Source organism: Fukomys damarensis, unplaced genomic scaffold, assembly GCF_012274545.1.
Source record: "Fukomys damarensis isolate Sample0158 unplaced genomic scaffold, DMR_v1.0_HiC HiC_scaffold_23, whole genome shotgun sequence".
Lineage (NCBI taxonomy): Eukaryota > Metazoa > Chordata > Mammalia > Rodentia > Bathyergidae > Fukomys > Fukomys damarensis.
In genome coordinates, this window is record NW_022900935.1 from 53,259,507 (window position 1) to 53,283,958 (window position 24,452).

Genomic DNA, 24,452 nt, shown 5'->3' on the forward strand with positions numbered 1-24,452 from the left:
GGCCGCCTCGGAGAGGCGTGGGCTGCGCCCTTGTGTGAGCGCTCTGGGCTTGGCCTTGAACATCGGGATGGCGAGAACCGCCGAGCAGTGTGAGTGCAACCAGTTCTCTCTCGGTTCAGCATTTACAAAGTGCTTCGTTTAAAAGTTTGAATCTTGGTTACTTTCTAGATTCTGATACCCAATATCTAGAGCAGCACCGTCCGATGGAAGTATAATGCGAGCCACTTATGGAAGTTTTAACTTTTCTAGTAGCCACATTAACAAATGCAAAAAGTAGATGGAATTAATTTCAATCATATATATTATTTAACAGAGTGCACCCAAAGTATTATTTCAAGCCAGGTGTGGTTGCGCATACCTGAAATACCAGCACTTGGGAGGCTGAGGCAGGAGGATCACCTCCAGTTCGAGGCCAGCCTGTGCTACATAGTGACTGTAAGGGCAGCCTGCACCGCACAGTGAGACCCTGTCTCAAAAAACAAAAACAAAATATTATTTCAACATGTAGTCAATGTAAATATTGAAGTAACATATTAATTTTTAGTATCAATTCTTCAAAGTCAGGTGTGTATTTCTCATAGCACATCTGTCTTTGGAGTGACTGTATTTCAGGTTTTCAGCCCCATATGGCTTGTGGCTCGTGTATTTGGAGAATGCAGCTCTAGGTGACCTCCCATCTCTAGTCTACCTGGAAAGATGTGCCCATGAAACTGAGCCAATAGGAGAGAGAGGCTTATGCAAGAAAAGGGCCATGGAGGTCTTTGGCAGCAACCATAAGGGACTCTGGAGTCAGTGGGTTTTCCACTGTGCTGCTCTTCTCTGTTGCAGATTGTTTTTTGTTTCGTTTTGTTTTCATTTTAACCTTCCCCTTCATTGCCAAGGGCTAGCTCTTTCTTTCGGATGCATTTTCATGTTTGGAGAGCAGAGCTGTAAAGTGGTAAGAGTATGGAAATAGTTTAGTTCATTTTGCTGATGCAGAAACAAACTCTGGCTAACTAAGCTTGTGTGTAGTTAAACCGATGGCAAACTTGAGATCCAATCCCAGTTTTCCTCGTGTCGAGTTTTGCAAAGTTTAGTTCATTCTGCTGATGCAGAAACAAACTCTGGCTAACTAAGCTTGTGTGTAGTTAAACCGATGGCAAACTTGAGATCCAATCCCAGTTTTCCTCGTGTCGAGTTTTGCATGGTTTTCACGATGTTACATGACCTCATGGAACTATACTGGCTGGAAACCAAACAGTTTTCATGTTGTGTGTATAAAAGGGGTTAGAAGATTTATCTTTTAACTTCTTTTCTGTTCAGGTGGGGCCAAAGGAGGTTGCTCAAAGTAAGAGAAATTAGTCTATGTACTTTTGCCTTAGAACAACAACAACAACAACAAAAGGTCAGAGATGGAGTGAGTGGAAGGAAAAAAAAACACAAAAAAGAGAGGTAAAATATTTAGAAAAGTAGTTGCTACCGGCTGAGGTGTTTAAAAATGCATCATGGGAAAAATGTCAGTTATGGTTAGGGGTGTAGCCGCACAGTACAGTGCTTGGCCGTGATGTAAAAGGCCTGGTTGTGATTCCTAGCACTGCAAAACAAAAACAAAAACAAAAAAATAGTCGAGCACAAATTTTAAAATAGCTAGTGGCAGGATTTTGAATGTTCTCAACAAAAAGAAATGATAAATGGCTGGGGTGATAGACTGTATCCTGTAACGATGTACAATTACTATGTGTCAATGACGCATACTGGACAAAAGGTTAGGTTAAAACAGAATCCGAGTGGGCAGTGTGTTAAAACTCACAGCCCTCCATTGGCACCCTCGCACCTGCGTTACTTTGTCCCCTCTGTTTCGTTCGGTCTCTGTTGGTGGATCAGTTTTTCGTCCTTGCAGCTGAGGCATCCCTTTTGGAATCACCCGCCAGCCTCTTGCAGACCTGTGCTTCGATGTTGGGAGATAGGTCCTGGGCACAGGTCTGAGCCATTAGTGCCACCGAGCGACCTGCTAGCAGCACCAGCCTTTTTGGCTGCATTTGTGAAGAGATACCTTTTGTTTTCTCTCATGTAGGGGGAGGGGATGAGAAATAATAGGCTCTGCCCAACACCGCGGGATATAACAGCAGTGAACAGAGCTTCACCATCTGAATATGTTTGTGGAAGAGGCAGATAAGCAAGGAGCAAACAAATGCTTTTGTAATATAATGTCAGAGGAAAGAATTCCGAGTGGTGTGCACTTGCTATCCTGGCACTGAGCGAGGCTGAGGGAGGATGGAAAGTTCCCTTAAGGCAATTTAGCAAGAACCTGTCTCAAAACAAAATATAAAAAAGGACGGGGAGTTTGATCCCTGGTACCAATAAATAAATTAAAGGTAAAATAAAAAAGGACTGGGGTTGTAGCTCAGTGGTAAGAGTGTCCTTGGGTTTGATCCTCAGTGTCCCCCACCTTCCCCCTAAAAGAGAAAAAAACTGTCTTGAGGAGGATCGTCTCTTTTCTCTTCCATGCAGGTGGCATTTGAAACTGAACAGATCCAAAGGTCACACCATATCCACATTTAGGGGAAGGAGGTACCAGGCAAAGAGAACTGCAGTTTTGGAGGCCCAGGCCTTGGGACAGTAAGAACGAATCAGGGAGAAGCAGGATAACCAGGAAGGCCAGGGTGAAAGGGGAAAGTAACAGCATCCGGCAGCTCACCCAGGCCCACCATTAAGGATTTGTGTCTGTCTGGTGCTTTAAAGGGTTTTATCATGGTGCTGTGTGGGAAATGAAGGCAGAAGTGGAAGCAGGCAAACAAGCTGGGAGATTATTGTCAATCCAATTAAGGTGCTCGAGACGAATTGGGGTAAGGTGGAGTTCCCAAAACTTTAGGTTCAGGGTATACGTAGAAAGTGGAGCTGGGAGGATTTGTGGTTGGAGGAGCAGGCGCCAGAGTTCCTCTGAGAACATATTATGTTGGAGATGCCTAGTTGACCTCTGCCTGCTGCACGTGGGCATTTTCAAGGCTGGAACTCGGGCAAAGTTGGGACGAAGAAGGAGTGGGCATCAGTGTAGCAGAGGTGTATTGGGGACTGAAGCCCAGACTTTCACACTTAACTACATCTCAAGCCGTTAAAGTTTTTTCCTTTTTAATTTAGAGACAGGATCTCTCCAAGTTGCTATGTTGCCCAGACTGGGCTTGAACTTGAGATCCTCCCACCTCAGCCTCCCAGAGTGCTGGGATAACAGTTGTGTGCCACCACTTTGGGCTCAGAAGAGTTTCTTAAAGTTCTGGTTGAATTCTAGGGGAGGGAGTTGCTAGGGTAGACTGCATCCTTGTTGTTGTTGGCTTTTTTTAGTATCATTAAATTTTATTTTAAAAATATTTTTATTAAATTTTATTTTTAAAATATTTTAAAAGTAGATATTAATAAAGAAAATATAAAAGCTATTCTATGAAAAAATTCATAACAAAAATTATTGCAATGGTAAATACGGTGTGTCATGATTAGCAAATGAAGATTAAGATCGTGTTTTCTTAGAGTTAGTGGAAAGGCATAAATGATCTAAACACATGACCACAATTAGTATTTTCTCCCAAAATTCAGTGTTCTGCAGCATCTGGCTTCCCGTCCAGTTTCTCCTGGATGAGCACTGAGGTCCTTTTGATTTGGGTCTGAGAGCGTTTGTGTGAAAAGCAAAGGTGTGAGTTCTTGTAGCACTTTTCCTTGTCCTGCGCCTGTAGAGTAATTATCAGAACTGAACACCAGGGGGACCCAGCTTCCTTTCTTAGGCCCTTGTGCTTGGCCCATCTGTTGGAGGTGGTTGTCCACTTTGAGGACTCACTTCTGGGTTGAGGACAAATGGAAGACAAAGACAACCTCTCTTTTCTCAGGCAAAGTACACTTGTAGGACTGGTCATTCAGAGTGTAGCATGTCTAATTTGTCCTTATATTGGCTATTTTAAGTAATGTTCGTAAACATTAAACATTTTAAATGCAGTGGCTTCTAGCCGGGCATGGGGGCGCACGCCTATAATCCCAGCACTCGGGAGGCTGAGGCAGGAGGATCGCTGTGAGTTCGAGACCAGCCTGGGATACATAGTGAATTCCAGGTCAGTCTCAACTACATAGTGAGACCCTGTCTCAAAAAAAAAAAAAAAACCAAAATAAATGCAGTGGCTTCTAAATTCTCAATCCTCATTGGTGCTTTCCATGTTTGGATATGGGGGGATATAATGATCATGATGATTTTAACTTAGGAGCATGGAAATCTAAATGTAATAAATACTTCCAGGTGATTTGAATCCAGAGAGTCAAAACCTGGACTTAGAATGCATTTCCCAGCTGACCAGAGTGGTGTAATCCCAGCACTCTGGTAGGCTAAGGCAGGAGCATTGAAAGTTTGACCCCAGCCAGGGCATTTTAGTGAATTTCTTGTCTCAAAGAAGATGCTAGGGAAATAAACAAGTCACACATGAGTAAATAATGAATAGTTTCTGTGGTGTGAAAAACTGTAATTGTAAATAAGAGCCTAATAGTATGGTTGACAATGTGAAATAGGAAGGAAAGGGCTAAAGGTGTAGGGGAAGTGGGAAGGGTAGGGGAAAGGTAATAAGGGAAAAGAAAAAATATGAGAAAATGAAAAAATGGAAATAACATTTTTGTAAATAGGGAAGAGAGGATTGGGTGAAGAGAGGGCAGGGGTAAGGGAAAAAATGAGAACCAAGACCTGCCATGTAAAGGTATAAGATCCCAATAATGAATGTAACTGTGCTATATACCTAAAATGCACCAATAAACTCAATGAGAGAAAAAAACTGGGATGTAGCTCAGTGAGGTCAATCCCCAGTAGCACACACGCATGCGCACACAGGCACGTGCATGCGTGAAGGAGGGGAAAGGGACAGGGAAGAGGAAGAAAAAGAAGGAGGAGGGAGAAGAAACTGCATTTTTGTTTTTATCACCAGGTGTTAAGCTCAAAGAAAGGCAAATAAATGCACAAAAGTTACATTAATTTTTGTTTGTTTGTCCTTTTTTTGAAATGGGGTCTTGCTGCGTATTCCAGGCTGGCCCTGATCTTACTGTGCTAGCCTAGGTTGGCCTTGAATTTGTGGTGATCCTCCTCCCTCAAGTTCTTGAACGCTGGGATTAAAGGTGTGCAGAGCCAGGCCTGGATACATCGCATGGTATTGGAGTATAAAATGGGTAACTTTGTGAAAAGGGTTGGAAACATTGACTCAGTCAAGGATACATTTGTCTTGAGAGGACTCCTGATTTTAAGTCACTGTTTATTTATGTATTTATGTATTCTTTTGAGACGGGGTCTCCCTTTGTAGTTCAGGCTGGCCTTGAACTCGTGTCAGTCTTCCTGCCTCAGTCTCCCTACTGCTAGGATTACAGTACTCATTTTGAAAACCGGAATAATTGTACTTTGGGGGAGGGAAACAGTCTACATTCATATCAAGACGGCAGAGATGAATAGTCTCCACAGAAACCTCACCACCTGTAAAACCTTCAGCATTTACTCTCTGGACCTTCATAGAAAAAGCTTGCCAACCTCTGGCTTGGAGTCTGTGCTGTTTTCTTAGAGGTTAGGAAAATTCGCAGGACTGTTCTGCGACTGAATTTAGATAGTTGTCTTAGCTGACCTTCTTCCCTCGGGGTGACAAAATAGCTGAGATAAACAACTTAAAAGGCAGAGAGATCATTTTTTGTTCTTTGTTTCAGAGATTTCAGACCACGATTACCTGGGCCTGGGGCAAACATGGTGGCCAGAAGCCCTTAATGGAGCAAGATTGCTCATCTCATGGTGATCAGGAAGCAGAGAGAGAGAGGGAGGGAGGGAGGAACGGGGCTGGGATCCCAGTGTGCCTCTGAAGGGCGCCCCCCAAATGCCACCTCCTAGTGGGGCCACAACCAAGACTTCAACATAGGGCCTTTGGGGACATTTAAGATCAAACCCTAAGTCAAGTATGCTTAACTTTTCATCCTTACTACTCTCAGTAGGCCTAGTGGCTACCACAGTGTCATTTCATTCATGTTTTCATTGAGAAATGATTCAGTCACTCTTTTCATTCTCAGTGCAGTGGTTGGTTGAAACTACTCTCCTTCGTTTGACTGTCCTGTTTAATTTTTATTTCCGTCTCCTGTTATCTATGATTTAAGACTACCCTTAAAAAGTATTTTCTGAGGTGCTTTAAATAATCTGTAGGAAGGCATAATGGTTTATAGCTTGATGTCCCCCCAAAGCCTCTTGCACTCCTAGGTGGTTTTTTGGGACAGGCAGTGTGGCTGGCTTACCGTTAGGAGGTGGGTCCGGCTGGAGGAGAGTCACAGGGAGGGTTTCCCGGAAGTTTATCTCCTTCCGTGGTGCCTCTCTTCCCTCTTAGGTGAAGTGTGTTTCTCCGCCAGACCTTCCCACCCTGCCACCCTGCCTTGGGGCCGGCCAACCATGAAATGAAACCCCTACAAACTGTGAGCCAAGATAAAGCTTTCCTCCTGTAACTTGTGAGTACAGAGTATTTTGTCTCAGTGATGTGAAAGTAAAAAAGACAGAAGGATTCAATGTGATAGTTGTCCTCTTTTCAACGACAAGTTCAATAGATACCTCAGAGAAATTTTATGTCTGTAATACAGCTAAAAAAGGTTGTGCAGAAAAATGTAAAAAGTATTTATGTAAAATGAATTTACTGGAGTTTTTATAATTTTAATTGGCTCAAAGAATGAATGCTGTTAAGTGAATAACAAAACTTTACCACAGACAAAAAATAAGTCTCTTTCAATAAGAAGCCATACATTTATTGTAAATCTAGAAGTACCAGAATGTCACTAATACAGAACAAATCTTGTTTTTATTTTCTTCCAAACATTTAAAACCTTGATTATTGACATACTGAAATTGGCATACATGTTTTTTCTCATGCAGTTAACAGAATGGACATAGAGCAGATCTCTCAGAAATTGATCATAAATATTAAACTGGATCAAACATTCATAGTACAAAGTATGCTGTAAAGTGCTGAAGTTGTGTAAGTACGCAAAGCTGCCAGCTCAAGCTTTTCCTCAAGCCCGGCAGATTTACTACGTCCCAACCTTGCCTGTTTCAGGTGCATCTGTGTTAGACAGACACTTTGTCTTTTCCTCCTGCAACCGCCCCGGAGTTTTACAGATTGTCCTATTTCTATGGCTGATAAAATGCTATACAAAATGTAGCCAGTGGTGATAATCTATGCCCCTTTCCTTTTAGTGCAGAGAAATATTCAAGCTTGTGTTTACCTGGAACCAAACTAGGCTTGTTCTATTTTCCCCCTGAGTAGTCTTAAATTAACAATAAAGATGAATAAAGATGGAGCAGCAAGCATTGACCATCACCTGTCAGGTGAGATTCAGTTAAAATAGATGAGGAAACAGCCCACCTCTTATTCTCTTTACAGAAAATTGCTAAAATGAGAAATATTAAACATGTAGTGTGACTCCAAAATAACGACCAGTTACTTGATACCTATGGCAACACAGAACAATCAAGTCAAGCTCTATGTCAGATGTAAATGGTCACTTGTAACTTGTGACAGCAACATCACAAATTTGGTACTCCAAATAAAATACAGATAAACCTCAACAGTTAAGATTTAAAAAAAAAATCAGAACTGCTTCAACAATTCAACAAAAGAAATTTTGATCAGAGAAGATCCTCAAGTATACTTAGCTAATAAAACAAGTTATCTTTTTAAAAGCTAAGGCGGGGCTGGGGATGTAGCTCAATGATACCTCGCTTGCCTCACAAGCACAAGGTCCTGAGTTTAATCCCCAGTACCCCTCCCGCAAAAAAGAAGAAAGAAGCTAAGGCAATTTGCTGTCCATTTTCCTCCTCCACACCCTTTAAAATCGCACACGTTACCTTTAATCAAACTGAAGAATCATCACAAACTGGCCTTTTACAAGGTTAAGAATTTTTTGAGACATTAAAAGGATTGCAAGGAGGTAAAAATGCAATGTCTGTCTCAGATTACTTTTCATTTCTTTTCTTTTTTTCGGTACTGGGGATCAAACTCAGGACCTTGCACTTGCAAGGCAGGCGGTGGAACAACTGAGCTAAATCCCCAGCCCACTTTTCATTTCTTTTGATTATTTCAGTTACCCTAGAATAACTTAATAATAAATAGTGCTTTAAATAAAGGACACTACAATCACATATTTCTGAATAACTAAAAGCAATAGGAAATACATTTTTGAATGTAATTTAGTATATTCTGTATTAAAATACTTCTGGTGATGACTGGCCATAAGAAGTGGTAGTCTTCACATTCATGAAACTCCGATCACATAATATTAAGTTTTCTGCTTATTATTCAAGTGTTTGGTCTTAAACTATGGCATACTTGTCTCATGCAATATTTGTAAAATTCAGAGGCTGTAATTTAATGGAAACTCAGCATTTTTCAAATTCTTTCAAAAAACTTTACTCATATTTCTGAAAATAATTTTTTTCCATGATTCAAGACATTTTGTTTTTGGAATGGCCAATTTCCTTTCGGTGACCTGGGCTAGAGGTCGTTTTCTGAGATAGGAATTTATCACCTGCGAAGTGTGCTTTATTAATTCATGTCACTATTTTAATAGTGGAATGTGAACCAAAGAGTCCTTCTGTGTATCTGTGTATTGCTACTGAATACAGCCAGACTTACATATGGTTGTTTTTGTTTTGGCTTCAAAAACGAAAAGGAAAAGGGAGGAAGGAAAGATGTCGGTAGTGCTGCTCACATGTACATTCCCTTTAAGATGCAGCTTTGAAAGCGGAATTGAGTGGTTAGCTCCTCTGCCCCGTGTCCCAGGGCCCCCTTTCCAGCCAACAGCGTGGCTGCTGTGACACGAAAACGTGTCATACTGGCTCTACAGTCACATGAACTCTAGGATCAATTTTCCCAAGATCCATCTCCAGAAAGTCCTCGGGTAGGTCCTGGAGTGTCTTCCCACGATGGCTGTCTGGTTTCTTTTTACCTGAATGACGATGCCGGCACAGTCCCTGCTTACACGGTCTCACCAGGGCAAGGCACATGGCAGCCACAGTCATGCCAGCCGCGCAGGAGTAGAAGGCTCTACTGTATATCTTGCTTTGGTCCACAAGCAGACCTGGGAGAAAGCATTGGCATTGTTAACAACATCGTTACTACATGTGGACTCTCACCTGGGGTACCATCCGATTCAGAACCTGCTCCGTTTCTTCGCCTTCCTTATTTTGTTTTTCCTCAAGAAAAAAAAATGTTGAAGATAGAGATTTCAGTTAGACTAGAGAGAAGAAATAAACACACAGTGTACTGTACTTAGCACTGGAAGAACCTAAGTTTGTGCTTCACGGTCTGTCCTACTTAAGAACCTAAAACATGGGACAGTTTGATGTATATTTCTTTGAAAAGATAATATTCTTTTTTGTTTTTGGTACTGGGGATCGAACCTGGGACCTTGCACTTACAAGGCAGGTGGCAGAACCGCTGAGCTAAATTCCCAGCCCAATATTCTTTTTCTGGTGGAGAGAGAATAAGGGATTGAACCCAGGGCCTCCCACATGCCAGCCAAGCACTTCCCCGCTGAGCTGCATTTCCAGCCCTCTGTAAAATTTTGTTTTGAGACGGGGTCTCACTGAGTTGCCCAGACTGGCCTCAAACTTGCAATCCTTATGCCTGAGCCTCTCAAGTACTTGGGAATACAGGTGTGTGCCCTTAAACCCAGCTTAAAAGGTAGTATTCTTAAATATGGAAAAAGCTGTATTATTTTGCTTGCATTCACTTCAGGTATCTTTTAATGGGTTAAGGTTTCTCTAAGAAAGAAATATTCTGTACTAACCAATTAAGTATTTGTAGAATGCTATGTGCTCAATCCCCAAACACCTGTCCTAAGGAAGGAAAATAACCTTACAGAAGAAGTCCCTTAGTTCTATTTGCCCCAAAGTCAGATGGGCTACAAAGATCCCATATCCATGGGCTTCCCCTCTGGCGTTAGACAAGGCAGATGATAGATGGTACCTGGGCGCCAGGTACAATGGTGCATGCCAGTAATTCCAGCACCTAGGAGCCTGAGGCAGGAGGATCCTGAGGCAGGAGGATCCTGCAGCTTCCAGGCCAGCCTGAACTACAAAGCAAGACTTCATCTGGGAGAAAAAAAAAAAAAAAGGGCTTCGGGCAGCTGGAACCGGCAGACACAGGTTCTGATCCTGGCCTAGTGTCATTACTGTGTGGCTGTTAGCTTAAATTCTTTGGCCTACAGTTTCCTTGTGTTTAAATCAAGGGGGTTGGCTCAGGGGACTTCTCATCCTTTGCAGCCCTAAAATGCAAGCAAGTATAAATGTGGAAGTAGGTTTTAAAATTAGACTTGAACAGGAAACTAGGAGTGTAGACGGGTGTGTGTGTTGGGCCTTTAAATTACCTGCCAGGGGTGGTCCTGCCAGCCCTGCTATGCTCTGAATGCACACGTAGACGCCTGCTGCGGAGGACATCTTCTCAATTCCCACCACGTCGTCCTCAGCGAGCAGTGGTATGTGGCTCCCCCCAATTGTTCCAACCATAACCCCAAAAAATATGCTACATGACATGAGGCCCCAGAATCCAGTAGCAAAAGTGAAGGCAAACAGAGACACGGTCAGTAAGATGGTGCAGATGAGCTCAATGTAGATCTTACGAATGGGCTCTCGGTTGAGGATGAAACCAGCTCCGACTCTTCCAAAAACTTCAGCAATTGCCATGGTAGATAATAAAAAAGCAGCGCGATCGGGGTCGATGCCCAGACTAATGCCCAAAGGAATGATGTACAAGGAAGGTGCAAAGAACCCCAGTGTGGCGAAGAGACCAAATAGTGCATAACAAATAAAACTCTTCTCTTTCAAAATGGAGAAGTCTAACAACGGGCCTTTCTTCTCACTGCGGGAGGAACCGGTCTTCCCTGGGATCTGCTGCTCAGCCCTGGGCTCCGGCTCGGCAGCAGCATGACTAGGCACATTTTTCGGTGAGGTAGTTAGTTCTACTCCTGAGTCAATGGAGTCTAGAGAGGTTCGCGTTTTCTCATTTTCAAGCATATATTGCGCTTCTTTTCGGTTTTCATGGGGCGCTGTTTTCGGCGACTCGGGTCCTCTGATGATAATTGGTCTCAGCAGTGCCCCACAGACGACGATGTTTAACTGCAGCAGGCCCACGAAGAGAAGGCTGTATCTCCAGCCGATCTGCTCCTTGAGAGCCGTGATGGCTGGAAGAGAGGGAGCGAAGGGAATTCGAAGGTTAGTCTGGAACTCCAGACCCACAAGTCAATATCCAGAAAACATCTGCATGCATATCTGGTACGAGTTTTGGCAAAAATGCAGTCAACAGTGCTAATGCCGTCAATCCAGACTATCCTTTATTCTAGGTTTTGGTGCATTTTATGAGTCAAGAAGGAGAAAATGTGCACAATGATTGTTGTATATAAAAGATTTCTGTACTCACATCTCCAGGAGAGCTTGGCAGGGTGTGTTTTTTTCAGATAGAAGCACAGGAAGTGAAGTTTGTGACCTGTGCCAAGGTTTGATGAACAATGACCTGCAGGCTAAATCTGATCTACTGCCTGTTTCTGTTACTAAAGCTGAATAGGATCCCAGCCATGTGCATTCATTTACGTAGTCTATGAATGCTTTTGTGCTGGGACAGCATAACTGAGTAGTTGTGACAGAGACGATACAATCTGCACGGCCTAAAATATTTACTACATGGCCTTTTATAAAAATAACTTGTCAACCTCTGCGCTATACAGTTCTACAGCCACTCGTTCAGTCCTTAGGAATAATGAATTAAACAAAAAATGAACGAAGACTCTAAGAGTATCCTGGAATTAAATGATATAGTTCTCTTAAGTCTCTCCCTGAGGCATGCCCTTAACCACCACCCTCTTCTTGCTATTAAATTGGGGCAGAGGCTGCTGACCAGAGGGGACCTGAGGGAGAGGCTGGACACAGGATGGAGCTAAAGAGAGTTTAAACCTCCCTCACTACAGTAGAATAATGCAGGCTCCGCAAGACCATGAAGAATCTTCTCAAGTTGGGTGTGACGGCCCATGCTTGTAATCCCAGCACTCTGGAAAGCTGAGATAGGAGGATCACAAGTTAAGAGTCCAGCCTGGGCGATTTAGTGACGCGGTGAGACTCTTTTTCAAAATAAAAAGGATTAGAGTTCAAGTCTTCAGTACTGAAAAAAGCCAGAACATGAACTATTTCTTGCCTCTCTGTATTTCTGCTTCTCTCTGTATGTTTACATGCACATACTTAATTTTCAGAAGCATCTGAAATGCTGCTGACATTGTCGTGCCACTCCTAAACACCAGTCTCTCCTATGAAGAAAATGCAGGCCACTGACACTCCTCAAGAAATGGCAGAGAAAGAAAGAATCTGGGTTTCCAAGGTTACCTGTCTCCTACCTCAGTTTTCTTGGCATTCATGTATTAATATTAGTTGAGGCAAAAATTTTGCTATGAGAATATCCATGTGCACATCATAAAACTGACTTTATTATCCTAATTTAAGTCCACAATGAATGCATGTCTTTTGAAAGGGGAGAAAAATATGAACAATCTAACATCATTAAATTATTTTAGAATTTTTTTGTTTGCTTCACGCAAGTCTTACCACTGAGTACACCTCGTGTATCTTCCTATTTATGTAAAGCTGGACTAGACTGAAAAGGTTTAAATTCCTAAAATAGGGGTTGGAAGGATACAGCCTAAAAATGCCCTGGAAGAAGAGAGGGCGAACAACCTTTCATTATGCATACAGTGAAAGTCTACCCCACTGTTGGAAAAAGCACAGCAAGAGTGGTTTCCCCTATTCCACAGTGATTTGTAGGCTGCTGTTGTCCACCTACCTGGTGCAAAGGCAAAAACAGCAAAACATTCTCCTGTGGAAGCAACTGCAGTGATCACTGAGCGTCTTCTGTCAAAGTACTGTGATAGGATGGTGACAGTTGGAAGGAAACTAAAGCAGTACCCCAAACCTGTGGGCAAAAGTCAAAAAGAAGACAGAACCACACACTGATGGGTACTGAAGGACGTGTTCAGAGGTGGAGGACTTCCGTTTTTGTTTTTAGGAGCCAAGTAACTCGTTGTGGAAAAAGGTAATTCACAAAGAAAAATGGGTCTCATCGAAGGTCTAGATATGTTGCAACAGTTTGTCTTAGGACACTGGGAGCATAAAAACGGTTTTCTGTTTTGTTTTTCACTTTTCTGCAATTTTTTAAGTTCACAGAATTCACAATGGACATATATTACCGAACAGTTTTTATATATGTATTTGCCAGGTGTGGTGATGTACACCTGTAATCCCAGCTACTCAGAAGGCTGAAGCAGGGGGATCTTCAAATCTGAAGGCAGGCTGTGCAACTTAGCGGGACCCTGACTCAAAATTTTAAAAAGGGATGGGGGCTAGGGGTGTAGCTCAGTGGTAGGGCACCAGCCTTGCATGCACAAGGCTCTGGGTTCCATCTCCAGCATGCAGATTTAATGAACATATGTTCGTTGTCCATGAGCAATGTACGTATGGACTCCCTTTGAAGAGAAAAAACGGAGGCCAGGCATATGGTAGCTCCGTGGTGAAAACTTGCCTAGCAGGCAAGAAGCCCTGGGTTCAACAGCCGGCAGTGCAAGAAAAAGTAAAAGGGAAAATGTTTTCTTAGTCTTCCCAAGAATAAGTCCAGGGTCATGAGACTCTTATCTGAGAAATACTGGCTAAAGAGACTAAAGTCCTACTTTGGTGGTTTTTGGCTGCAAACAAGAGCAAAAGAGAAGCTATCTTCATTATTGGTAAATACTTTAAAAAAACAAATCAAACAAAAGCTCTGGGGCACTTGAGAATACGTTTCCATCTCCCCTGGGGTTTTTATATCACCCAGTTCAAGACCACAGGGCTCAGACATTATTCATTTCATTTTTTTATTTTGTTTCATTTTTGTGGAACCGGGGATCAAACTCAGGGCCTTGTGCTTGCCAGGCAGGAGCTGGCACCACTGAACTAAACCTCCGGCCCTACATTATTCATTTTAAAGAGTAACAAAAATTACGATTTGGGTTTAATTCCCTCCCTCCCCGTTGCTGTTCTTCAAGCCAAGTGTCGGGAGGGCCACTCACCTGCGATGACCCCGATGGAGATGTACATGTCGTGGGCCTTCTGTGAGCAGGAGGCCGCCACCATCCCAGCACTGACCAGCAGCCCTCCCACCATCACCACCAGGCGGTGTCCGAAGCGATGGCTCAGGACTGTGGAGAGGGGAGCTGCAGGGGGAGGAACAGAGAGTGACTGGCCAGCTCACGGAGGGGTCACTGTTGGCTGCAGGGCGGGTGCTTCCCCTGGTCTTGAGCCTAGAGGGAGGATTTTAAGTATGTAATCCATTTTGTGCCATGACTACGGATGTCTGTTTAGAAATTATTTTAGTATTTGTTCAAATTGGACAAGATCCGCTAGTCCCTTTAAAGAGACAAACAAACAGCTGTGTGTGGTGGCATGCCCACCACTCAGGAGGCTGAAGCAGGAGAATTGCAAAGAGTTTGAGGCCAGATACCTAGTGAGATCAAGGCCAGCCTGGACTACCTAGCAAGACCCCATGTTAAAAAAAAAAAAAAAAAAAGAAGAAGATAAGGAAAACAAGCCAGGCTTGGTGGTGTACGCCTATAATCCCAGCTCTCAGGAGGCTGAGGCAGGAGGATCACTGTGAGTTGAAGACCAGCCTGGGCTACATAGTGAGTTCCAAGTCAGTCTCAACTACATAGAGAGACCCTGTCTCAAAAAACAAACAAAAAAACAAACAAAAACAAGAGGAAAGGAAAAAAAAGAAAGCCAAGAGGTTAGGGTCATAACTTCGTTGTAGAGAGCTCACCTAGCAGTACAAGGCTCTGGGTTCAGTCCCAAGGACCAAAAAACTCAAAGCCAGAGCAAAAAGAGTGTAAAACTCTTAATCTACATTATCTATATTTTTAGATGAAAGATCTTGACTATGAGCAGCTATAAAATTAAATATGTATTTATGTTACTCTGTAATAAAAACTGGTTTTGCTATGGTTGCTTGAATTTTACTCCTGTATTCATTGCTTTGTTCTTCTTCTTTTTTTTTTTTTTGTAAGCTCCATTTGGAGTAAAATTCTATTCACTTTGACTTTTCTGAAAATGACGGAGGTAAATTTTCAGTTATGCAGACCTAGCTATACGACAGATGACTGAAAGAGGCAGATGAATCATATAATATGCTTGGCTTGTGTGTGCCTCACTCGAGACATTTAAATCCAGTAAATTAGTTTCTTTGTTATACATTAGTTAACACTGACTTGAGTACACTGAGATCAGCGAACCAGTGAGAGGTGAGTTGAAGACAGACTAGAAGCTGGATGAAAAAGGGTGGAGATAAAAAGGATTTGGTTTTGTTGAAGTTGGTCCATATGGATGTTTCCTTCTAATTATTAGGATGCAAACTGCTATTGAATGTAGCAAATAATGAAACCACTATCATAGTTTTGAGCTAATATGTTGGCTCAAAGCCCTTAAAAACTAGAATAGTATCATTTAGAATTACCTTCTAACTTGACAGGATATCGGGATAAATTAGGACAGTTTAAGGTCAGCTCAAGGATTTAAAAAATATTTATTTATTTATTTAGAGACAGGGTCTTGGTAAGTCATTAAGTTGCCCAGGCTGGGCTTGAACTCATGGTCCTCCTGCCTCAGCCTCCCACAGTGCTGGGATTACAGACATGGGCCCCCACCCCAGTCTAGACTGGCTGGATTTCTAAAATGAGTTCAGAGCTTTGTTCTCTCGGGAAATCCTTGCTGATGCTTCTGACAGGCATGACTGTATGCGGCCATCAAGCATACAGGACCAAGACAGTATCAGTATGTTAAAAATGACACTACAACCCCGTTTTATTTTATGCAGTTGGATCTGAGTACTGGATGGTGAGAGTTCAGGTCCTCAGGGAGTTAGGTGTTTGGAGTGCAGTGTCTCCTCAGGACAGTATATGAAATCTTGCATTACCATTGTCATCCACATCCACAGGGCCTTGTTTCTACCAATGGCTGAGGATAACACAGTCTGCAGATTCTCAAGTCCCTGGTTAGCATTTTTTGCATAATAACCTACGCACATCATCCCGCAGATTTTCAATCATCTCTAGATTACCGATAATACCTGATATTATGTAAACATTACACAAACACTTACACTGCATTTGTTAGGGAATAATGACAAGAAAAGGAAGTCTGGACATGTTAATACAGGTACAGCCGTCCATGTGGAACCCGTCACCAGCGATGCTGGTTGAATTTATGGGCAAGGAACCCTTGGATTTGGAACACTGACTGTGTATATCCTTTTACACATCCTGTCTTATCTCTTCAGGTATTCACATTTACGTGTTTCTAACCTGTTTTCTAAATGTGCTTTATAAAGCCAGATCCTACTATGCCAAGTACTTTTTGATGCCACTTTTTAGATAGTCACTATAGGCTCACAGACCTGGGGTTTACTGTTAGTCTCAAAGTACTCTATAGAATCCTAAGAGCGTGTAGGCAGTAGATATGTAATACAGTCAAAGTTGGCAAGTACGACGTTTTCTTTCAGTGCCTACTGTTTTTTGTATTTTCCCAACTCTCTGAAAATTGGTCACTTAATCAAGCCTCAAGAGGGCCAAGAATGCCTATAAGGGAATTGCATTCTGGACACGGCAACTATTCTGTACTTGGATAGATTAACAGGGACAAATGATTATATCCTGGTTAGACTGAAGAAATACTAACCTGTAAATGTCAAGACAAACACACATATTGATATTATCCATGAGATCCTGCTGTTGGATTCATCAAAACTGTCCATTAAGTCTTTAAAGAAGACACCGAATGACTTGATGATGCCATATGTAAAGACTTCAACGAAGAAAAAAGAAACAGCTACTGCCCAACCCCATCCTCCATCAGGCACTTGCGTATACACATTGGCTCTGCAACAAAGCTTTGATTTCTTTTGGGTCATTCTTGATCTGAAATTAAAAAAAAAAAATTCAGACCACCAATAGCATTAGGGTTGGTTATCCAAATACTCTAGCACACATAAAAGGTAAGAACGACGTAACACTTTCCTCAAGTTGGTTGAATACTTAACTCCTATAAGTTATACAAAGTCTTTGGACAATTTTATATGTCTGTCTACCAATCTGTCAATGTGCGTACCTACCTACCTATTTACCTACTTTTGGACCTGGCGGACTTCTTTGTGATAGTTAAGTGGGAAACAAATAACAAACACACGGAATTAGAGCAGACCATTTCGAGGCCTTTTGAAGGACACAGAATGGCCACCAGATCAAGTATAGATGCTGATGTTGAAGGAGACAAGCAAAGCAAGGACAGAAGTGATCACAACGAACACTGACCGGAAGTGAAATGTGGAAAAGGGGAAGTGAGGGGCGAACACTGACAGCACGTCCAGCGCCTTCCACAGGGCAAGAGCTGGAGACGCCACATACATCCCTGCTCGATGCCACTGGCCTTGAGATCGGCCAGCCAACTCCTGCTGCTCCCATTTCGCTCCCGGTGAGGTGGATTCTGATTTATGATTTTGTGTCCTGTGCAGATGTACACAAGGACAGAATGGAACTATACATCAGAATGTGAGAATTCTGCCTTCTGAGAGCTTGTTTAGCCTAAATGCTTCTAGCCGATCACCCCTGGGTATATTGTTTCTGAGCAAATGACAAATACTTTAGAATACAGCAGCTAAATAATGCTCTACCAACCTGTAGGACCTTGTCTGTGCACCTGTTAACCAAGTTACCCTCACCTTACTATGCCTTTCAACCGGCAAGAAACATCAAAACAGCCCTGACACTCAGCCCTGGGTAAGAGGAACTGCTCTTTACCTTGCAAGGAGGCTGGTTCAATTTAAGTCTTCTCTGCCAAGCTCCAGCACGTGAATACTGCAAAGCCTCCAGAGTTACGTATATTTTCAAACAGTGATATATATGTACTTTAGCCCAACTAAAATTTAATAGTGCTTATAATGATAAATAAATCTATGTTCTTAGAGCTTTTTTGTTTTTGAGACAGGGTCTCACTTATATAGATAAGACTGCCCTGGAACTCACTGCGTATCCCAGGCTGGTCTTGAACTCCTAGCAATCCTCCTGCCTCAGCCTCCCAAGTGCTGAGATTACAGGCAGGCGCCACCACGCCCCAGCTGTCTTAGAGCTTTTAATGGTAATCAACCTCGAGCTCAGGAATTTTTTTTTTGTTTTTTGGTTTTTTGAGACAGGGTCTCACTACATAGTTGAGACTGACCTGGAACTCACTATGTAGCCCATGCTGGTCTCGAACTCACAGTGATCCTCCTGCCTCAGCCTCCCGAGTGCTGAGATTACAGGCGTGCACCACCATGCCCGGCCCAGGAATTCTTTATAATTACAGTTGTAGTAGGTAAAGCTGTTCAAACTGGGCGTGGTGGCGCACGCCTGTAATCCCAGCACTTAGGCTGAGGCAGGAGGATCACTGGAAGCTCCAGGCTGGCCTGGACTACATAGTGAGACCCTATCATAAACAAAGTGCTGTTGAAGGGTGCATGTGTGTCCTTCTAGCCATAAAGTTTTCATGTTCAATCAAAGGGCAAAGGTTTTGTCCGAAATGAAAGCAAGTAAAAAGTAGGATATAAGCTCATCTATGCCATGGACTTTTGATTTCTGATCATAAGATCTAATATTCTGAATTAACTTTATAAATCTTAAATAGCGCCATACCTGATCTAGCTTCGTATTATTCATCTAATGGGCTGTTCCATCCCCAGAGCAACCCAGTACTTGGGAAGGACTCTACCACTATTTGTACTTAGATACTGTTAAATACTTAGCTGAGGGAACTGGGGCATTAGATGCTTTCAGAAGCCTGTGCTGTCGGAAGCAAAGGCCTTGCAGGGTGATGAGTTGTGCCCGAGAGCAAAGGTGAAGGGGAAGCCCAGGCCAGCCGTTGAGGAGCAGCCACAGAATGGTCGTTCGTGGCCCTGCCATGCAAAGCAGATGATGCAAGACAGGAGCCAGGCGCTCCCTGGCCTCCCAGCACTCCTGCAGGGGCCTTTCAAAAGTCACTCAGGCTGAGGCAACTGAGGCAGAGGAGTAAAAAGAGCATGAGCTTTATGATTTAGGAGATTAACAACACTGCTTATCCCTGGGGAGGGTGTTGGTGGGAAGCAGGAGGCAATGAGAAGCCTGCAGGTGTCAGGGCCTCGGCCTGCATCCCTTCCACAAGGCCATGGGTTTGCTGTTTTCCGTGTGAAGCCGACTCCTTTAACAGCTTCTGAACGGGCTCCATGTATGTGGTTCAGTTAGCCTTCTGGAAATATTGCACTCTCAAGGCAGTTTTCTGCTCAGGCTTTTTCAGCGGTTTTTCTCTCCTTGTAGGATAAGGCCCACTGATTAGCCTGACTTTCGTGTCCCTCGTAATTGGACCCTGAACTGTCTTGGTAGCTTTCTTTCTTGCAGTTCTAAGACTCAACACTCCCAACACAGTCAAAATGGGCTTTTCATGCCCCTCGGGTCTCCGGCCACCTTGCCTTTGGCCGTGGCATTTCCCCGAGCTGGATGTCTTCCTACAGTTGGCTCAGCTCGTCCTCCAAGGCCCGGCTTCATCTAATCCTTTTTCCATAAGGCGTCCTCTGACCACCTGTCTCGTGAAGGGACTCTTCACTAGAGAGGTTATCATTTAATCATGGGGGGTCATTTGTTTTTATGCATTTATCTTAATCAACTCACAAAATCCAGGGACTATATCTCTATTTTACTGTGCACGTCCAAACTATACAGCTCTTATGTTTTCAACACAGCACCTAGCTAATGTCAGCCTGGTGCTCTCCCTGCTTTTTCTTTCTTTTTTTTCTCCAACACTGAGAGTTGAACCCAGGGCCTTCACATCCCATCCTCTTTAAAAAATGTTTTGTTTTTTTTTTTACTTAGAGATAGTCTTGCTAAGTCACAGTGTTGCCTAGGCTGGGCTCAGACTTGTGATCCTGCATCCACAGCCTCAACCTCCCTGAGTGCTGGGATCACAGGCAGGCACCAGCACTAGCTAGGCCCTCTGCTTTCATCATAGGGATTCTAGTGAAAAGAGAGGGACACAGTCTCTGCCTTCATGGACTAAAACATTTGTTGATGATGCTAACGAACCTTGGGACTGAAGAGTGTCCTATCTACAGCCATCTAGCCACGTCCTTCCAGGGTTCAGCACATCTCTGACCAGCAGTCAGGACTAAGTGGCTACTAAGTCCAAGGTCACATTGGCACAATCAGGTGCCCATATATGTGCCCATGAGGTTTTCAAAGTCTTAAAAGAGGGCTCAGGACTAATCTGAACAAAAACCACATTGGGATAAAATCGGATAAAGGTTTCGGGTCAGGAGAGTCTTTTTGCCGGACAGCCTTTGAATGAGTGGGACTGGACTAGCTGTGGCGTGAAGTTACCTCCCAGTCATCAGAATGTTTTGGACAAGGCCAGCTTTTCAGTCCTCCTCGAGGCTACTCTTCTTCCTCTGCCCTACAATCACATTTGCAGCTGCAAAACAGGGTGAGGACCACCGGTAGACCAAATGAAAAATGGAATCCAAATGAAAGAATTACAGCTGAGGGAATTTGGAGCACATCTCTTCCAACTTCTGTAAACCCCTACTTATTTTGTGAGATAGAGGAGCTGAGCCCAGAAACGTAAAGAGATTTCACTAACATGGTCCAGAATCAAATCTGCACCATACAGGATCCTACCGCCTAAGTCTACAGGGCAACATTTTAAAGGCCAGAGAGGGACATGTTTTATACAGTGATTGTGAGAAAGCCCTTTTTGTTAAAAAAAGCTTTTTTTTTTTTTCGGTTCCAGGGATCCAACTTGGGACCTTGCACTTGTGAGGCAGGCAGTTAAATCCCCAGTGGGAAAAGCTCTCGTGATCCTTATATGTAAAAAGGTCTGTGAAATGGCAGGCCACTTAACTATGTGAGAAAGTCTCTTCCCCTCTCTGGGCCTGAATTCCTCTTTGCTCAAATGAGAAGACTGGTGTGGAGAATCTTTAAGGTTCAATCCACCTTCAGCAGTTGAGACTTTTGAATTCAGCACTGAATTCTGTTAATCAACTACTATCTCAGGTCAGACCTGGCTGAGTGACCCCAGGAAACTATGCTAGGATAGGAGCAAAGTGCAAATCTAGATGGCTCTTGGAAACACGAGTGGACACTGGTTAGATCTGGTTTGTGACAGCTGCATAAAAGATAGCGGACTTCCGATTTCTGTTTGCTTTCCATGCCCCCTTCTGGGTGGCCAATTGCTTTATTTTTTAAAAAACTGGTTTATGTTTGTGCTATTCTATTGTGGCTAAATCGAAACATAATTTTCACGTGCAGTCTTAGATTTCTGGAGTGCAGTTTGCCTTCTTATTTCTGGGATCATCATAAGGCAAGAGGGCACCTCTTCCAAAGCTTATGCCTTTACTGTTATAAAGCGTCCCAGTTCCTACTGCCTCCAGCTGTGAAGGCCGGCCGCAGCATAGCCTAACAATGAAGAGCTTGGTTTCTAAGACTTACCAGGTGACGGTGCCTGTGTTTTGCGTGTTAGATCGCACACCGCAAGTACCTACAAGGCAACCAGCCGCTCTCTGCAAACCCGGTGCCTGACACAGCATTGGGTCCATACTATGCACTCACTAGAAGTTTACTGGGTAAGAAGGTCCTGGATTATTCCCAAAGCAATGTGTAGCTCTCTCTTTATAAAATTGACTCATAAAATGAGGAAGTGCCAGGTTACAAAATAAACCTTTTCCTTGTGTCTCCTTTTCTTTCTTCCATTTGTTCAGGGGAAGGACAACTAGTTTTACAAACTGCCTCTGCAAACAGAGCAACCAAAGCCTGGATTTTGAACTTGATTACTTAGAAGCCTCTACAAATCCCAGAATATGAAAACTGCCTGTCTGTCCATTTGGTTTGGGAGTTGTATCTGGTGGGAAGGACATTACTGGCTATGTAGGATCTAACTTTTGTGCCAAGCTGAGTGACCCTGTGGGCTCGGGTGAATCACTTCACATCTTGATCTTCACTGTCCCCAAAGGTAAACGAGGAAATTGAACTAGATTCTGATCTCAGATCTCTTCCTGCCCCACGTAAAAGTAAAAAAAAAAATTTTTTTTTCTTTTTGGTGTGGTGCTGGGGATGGAACCCAGGACCCTGAGCTTAATAGCAGGGACTCTACATCTGAACTACATCCTTGCCCAAGAAAAGGAACTTCACAGTAAAATCCTCTGAAGACCCACAGGTTTGGGTCTTTACCTTCTTGAAGCCATCAAGCAATAGTTGCTGAATTTCTGTTTTCCACTAATTGGCTGAAATCATATAATCCCTACATTTCATCATCTCTAAAAGCAGGGGTTAGACAAAGCAGTCTCTCAGGTATTTTTCAAATACAAAATTCTATAATTCTAAATTGGGGTTCCCTTCACTCCAATGTTCTTCTGAAGTAGTTTGGAGTATTTCCTAGTAGCCCTGATTATCTAAGTGTTCCCTTAAAGAAAAAAGACAGAAGAAAATAACTACCAAAAAAAAAAAAAAAAGGCAGCCCTTAACTAAATGTGTATCCTACCAAGGCTTAGAAATCGACTTTACCTGGAATTTTCACTGTGATTTTAATTTGTTGAGAAAAGATCTACCCTGAGGGCACAAGAAGGCCGAGATTATTACAGACCAACTGAGTTAGCCCAGGGTCAGTTCAGAGCAAAGTTCAAAACTGGATTAAAATGGGAGGGCTGCTGGCTCTGGCTAAGCCTGAGTGGATGCCTTTGCAATCTCCATTTTCCTTTAAGGCGTACCCAGATGAACAGCTTCTGACAAGCTGTCTCTGCCCCCGACCCCCAAACCAGTCAGTATTTGGGTGAAGTTCATTTGAATTCTCTATTTAAAAAAAAAAAAAATCTCAAATCTAACCTGGACGGCTGCCTAAGCAGTGTTGAATGACTGGGCACAACCAATTCACCCATTTCGCAAACCCATGATGTGGAAACCTGAGCCCCTAATTTAAGTGTCTTCCTCAGGAGTTCCACGGAGGAAAGTCCCTTTTTGGAAGCCACAGAAGGAACACTCCGGGCTGGTGGTGCTCATCAAGATAGGAATTTTTCCACTTGGCATTGTTTATTTACATACGGTCAGTTTCTATCTTGGACACCCTTCTCCTTAATTAGGAGAAGAGGTGTTTCTATTGTTTTCATCAGCAGGATGTCTTGTAGACCCCTAACATGCCACAAAATAGTGCTTGGGACTTAGGGAGATGCATCACTCCGGACTTCAACATAACCACTTGGCTTTCTTTTTCTTTTCTTGGCAACAAGACACGTATCTTCTCATGATTTGCAAAGGGTAGAAACCTCCTGAGAAGGAGGCCGGCAGGAAAGTCTAGTTCTGCAAATAGCCCCTCTTCTAGGTCGCCAAGTTAACTGTTCCTCCCCAGTTGGCTCTGGGAGCTTTTTCCTAAGACTAACGCCCCTCATATTTGGTGACATTTTAACATGACACCTAACAAACTTCTATCACCTGTCTGCTGAGGTGGGGGGAAACGCAAACAACCCAGAAGGAAATAACCCATTTCCTCTGCAAAACCATTTTCCTTCGTTCCCGAACCACTAAGCTACACCAGCGCTTTCTTGGCGGCTGGAAGCCCAGCGAACCTTGGAAGTTGCGCGGGACCTGCGTGAGCCGCTGGTGTTTCTGTCAAGGAACAGGACCCGCACTCCTCGGGAAAAATCCTTGCATTTCCCCCAGGGCAACATGGGTCACCCCCGGGAACGAGATGTCGGCATGGAGACGGGGAGCCCCACTTCCCTCGCGCTGCCTCAGTGGCTGCTGTGCGCGCGCGCGCGCGAGCCCGGGGAAAGGAAGGTACCTCTGACATTTCGCGCAGGCAACTTCATGCGGAAAATCCACACACGCGGGCTCAGCCCGCCGCCCCTGCCTCGCCCAGGGCCGGGGGTACTCAGGGCCAGGCCAGCCTTTAGGTTATTTCCCGGACCCCGACTGCAGCAGGGTCGTGGACCTGCAACTCCCAGCTGCCTGCACTGGCAAGAAGCGCGCTTCATCCTGGTGGCCGGGAGCCTTCCCAACTGTCACAGAATGTTTTGGAATAGCCTCTCCAAAATGTTACAATGTGAAGTGGCTTCCTCCGCCTCCCCTCCCCAAAGGCCCCCCACACTTATTAAAAAAAAAAAAAAAAAACCCCACAATCAAACTTTTAAACATGTAAAATAATAAAACCAACTCACCAAGTTAGAAGGGAAGAGAATAAACCCCAAAAGGCTCCCAATTAAGGCGGAGGCTTGGCCTCCCCCTCCTTATAAGCCGCTCCGTAACATGAGAAAGGTTTAACCCCTTAAGGCGTGGGCCCGAGCCTAGAACAAGTTGGCTCCCGCCTTGACACCCCGGCCCCCCCCACGCCCACC

The 24,452-nt window shown here is 43.6% G+C and overlaps 2 protein-coding genes across 6 annotated transcripts in view; one reads left to right on the forward strand and one right to left on the reverse strand.

Annotated features, from left to right (window-relative positions):
* The first annotated feature begins 6 nt into the window (after window positions 1-6).
* Arsg (arylsulfatase G) overlaps window positions 7-24,452 on the forward strand; it is a 117,953-nt gene continuing 93,507 nt past the window's right edge. For all 4 annotated transcript variants that reach the window (XM_010616832.3, XM_010616829.3, XM_010616831.3 and 1 more), the window contains exon 1: window positions 7-89. The gene's annotated coding sequence lies outside the window, so the exon portion shown is untranslated. The remainder of the gene's footprint in view (window positions 90-24,452) is intronic.
* The window catches only part of Slc16a6 (solute carrier family 16 member 6), a 17,853-nt gene continuing 1,136 nt past the window's right edge, over window positions 7,736-24,452 (reverse strand). Inside the window, exons 1-6 of one of the 2 annotated variants that reach the window (XM_010616835.3) lie at window positions 24,276-24,446; window positions 16,751-16,989; window positions 14,095-14,238; window positions 12,837-12,965; window positions 10,381-11,193; window positions 7,736-9,090 (exon numbers count right to left, since the gene is read on the reverse strand). In XM_010616835.3, coding sequence (XP_010615137.1) covers window positions 8,840-9,090; window positions 10,381-11,193; window positions 12,837-12,965; window positions 14,095-14,238; window positions 16,751-16,982 — 1,569 coding nt within the window. In that variant the 5' untranslated portion in view covers window positions 16,983-16,989; window positions 24,276-24,446 and the 3' untranslated portion in view covers window positions 7,736-8,839. Of the gene's footprint in view, window positions 9,091-10,380; window positions 11,194-12,836; window positions 12,966-14,094; window positions 14,239-16,750; window positions 16,990-24,275; window positions 24,447-24,452 lie in introns of those variants that run through there. The other variant, XM_010616836.3, reaches the window with a different exon arrangement.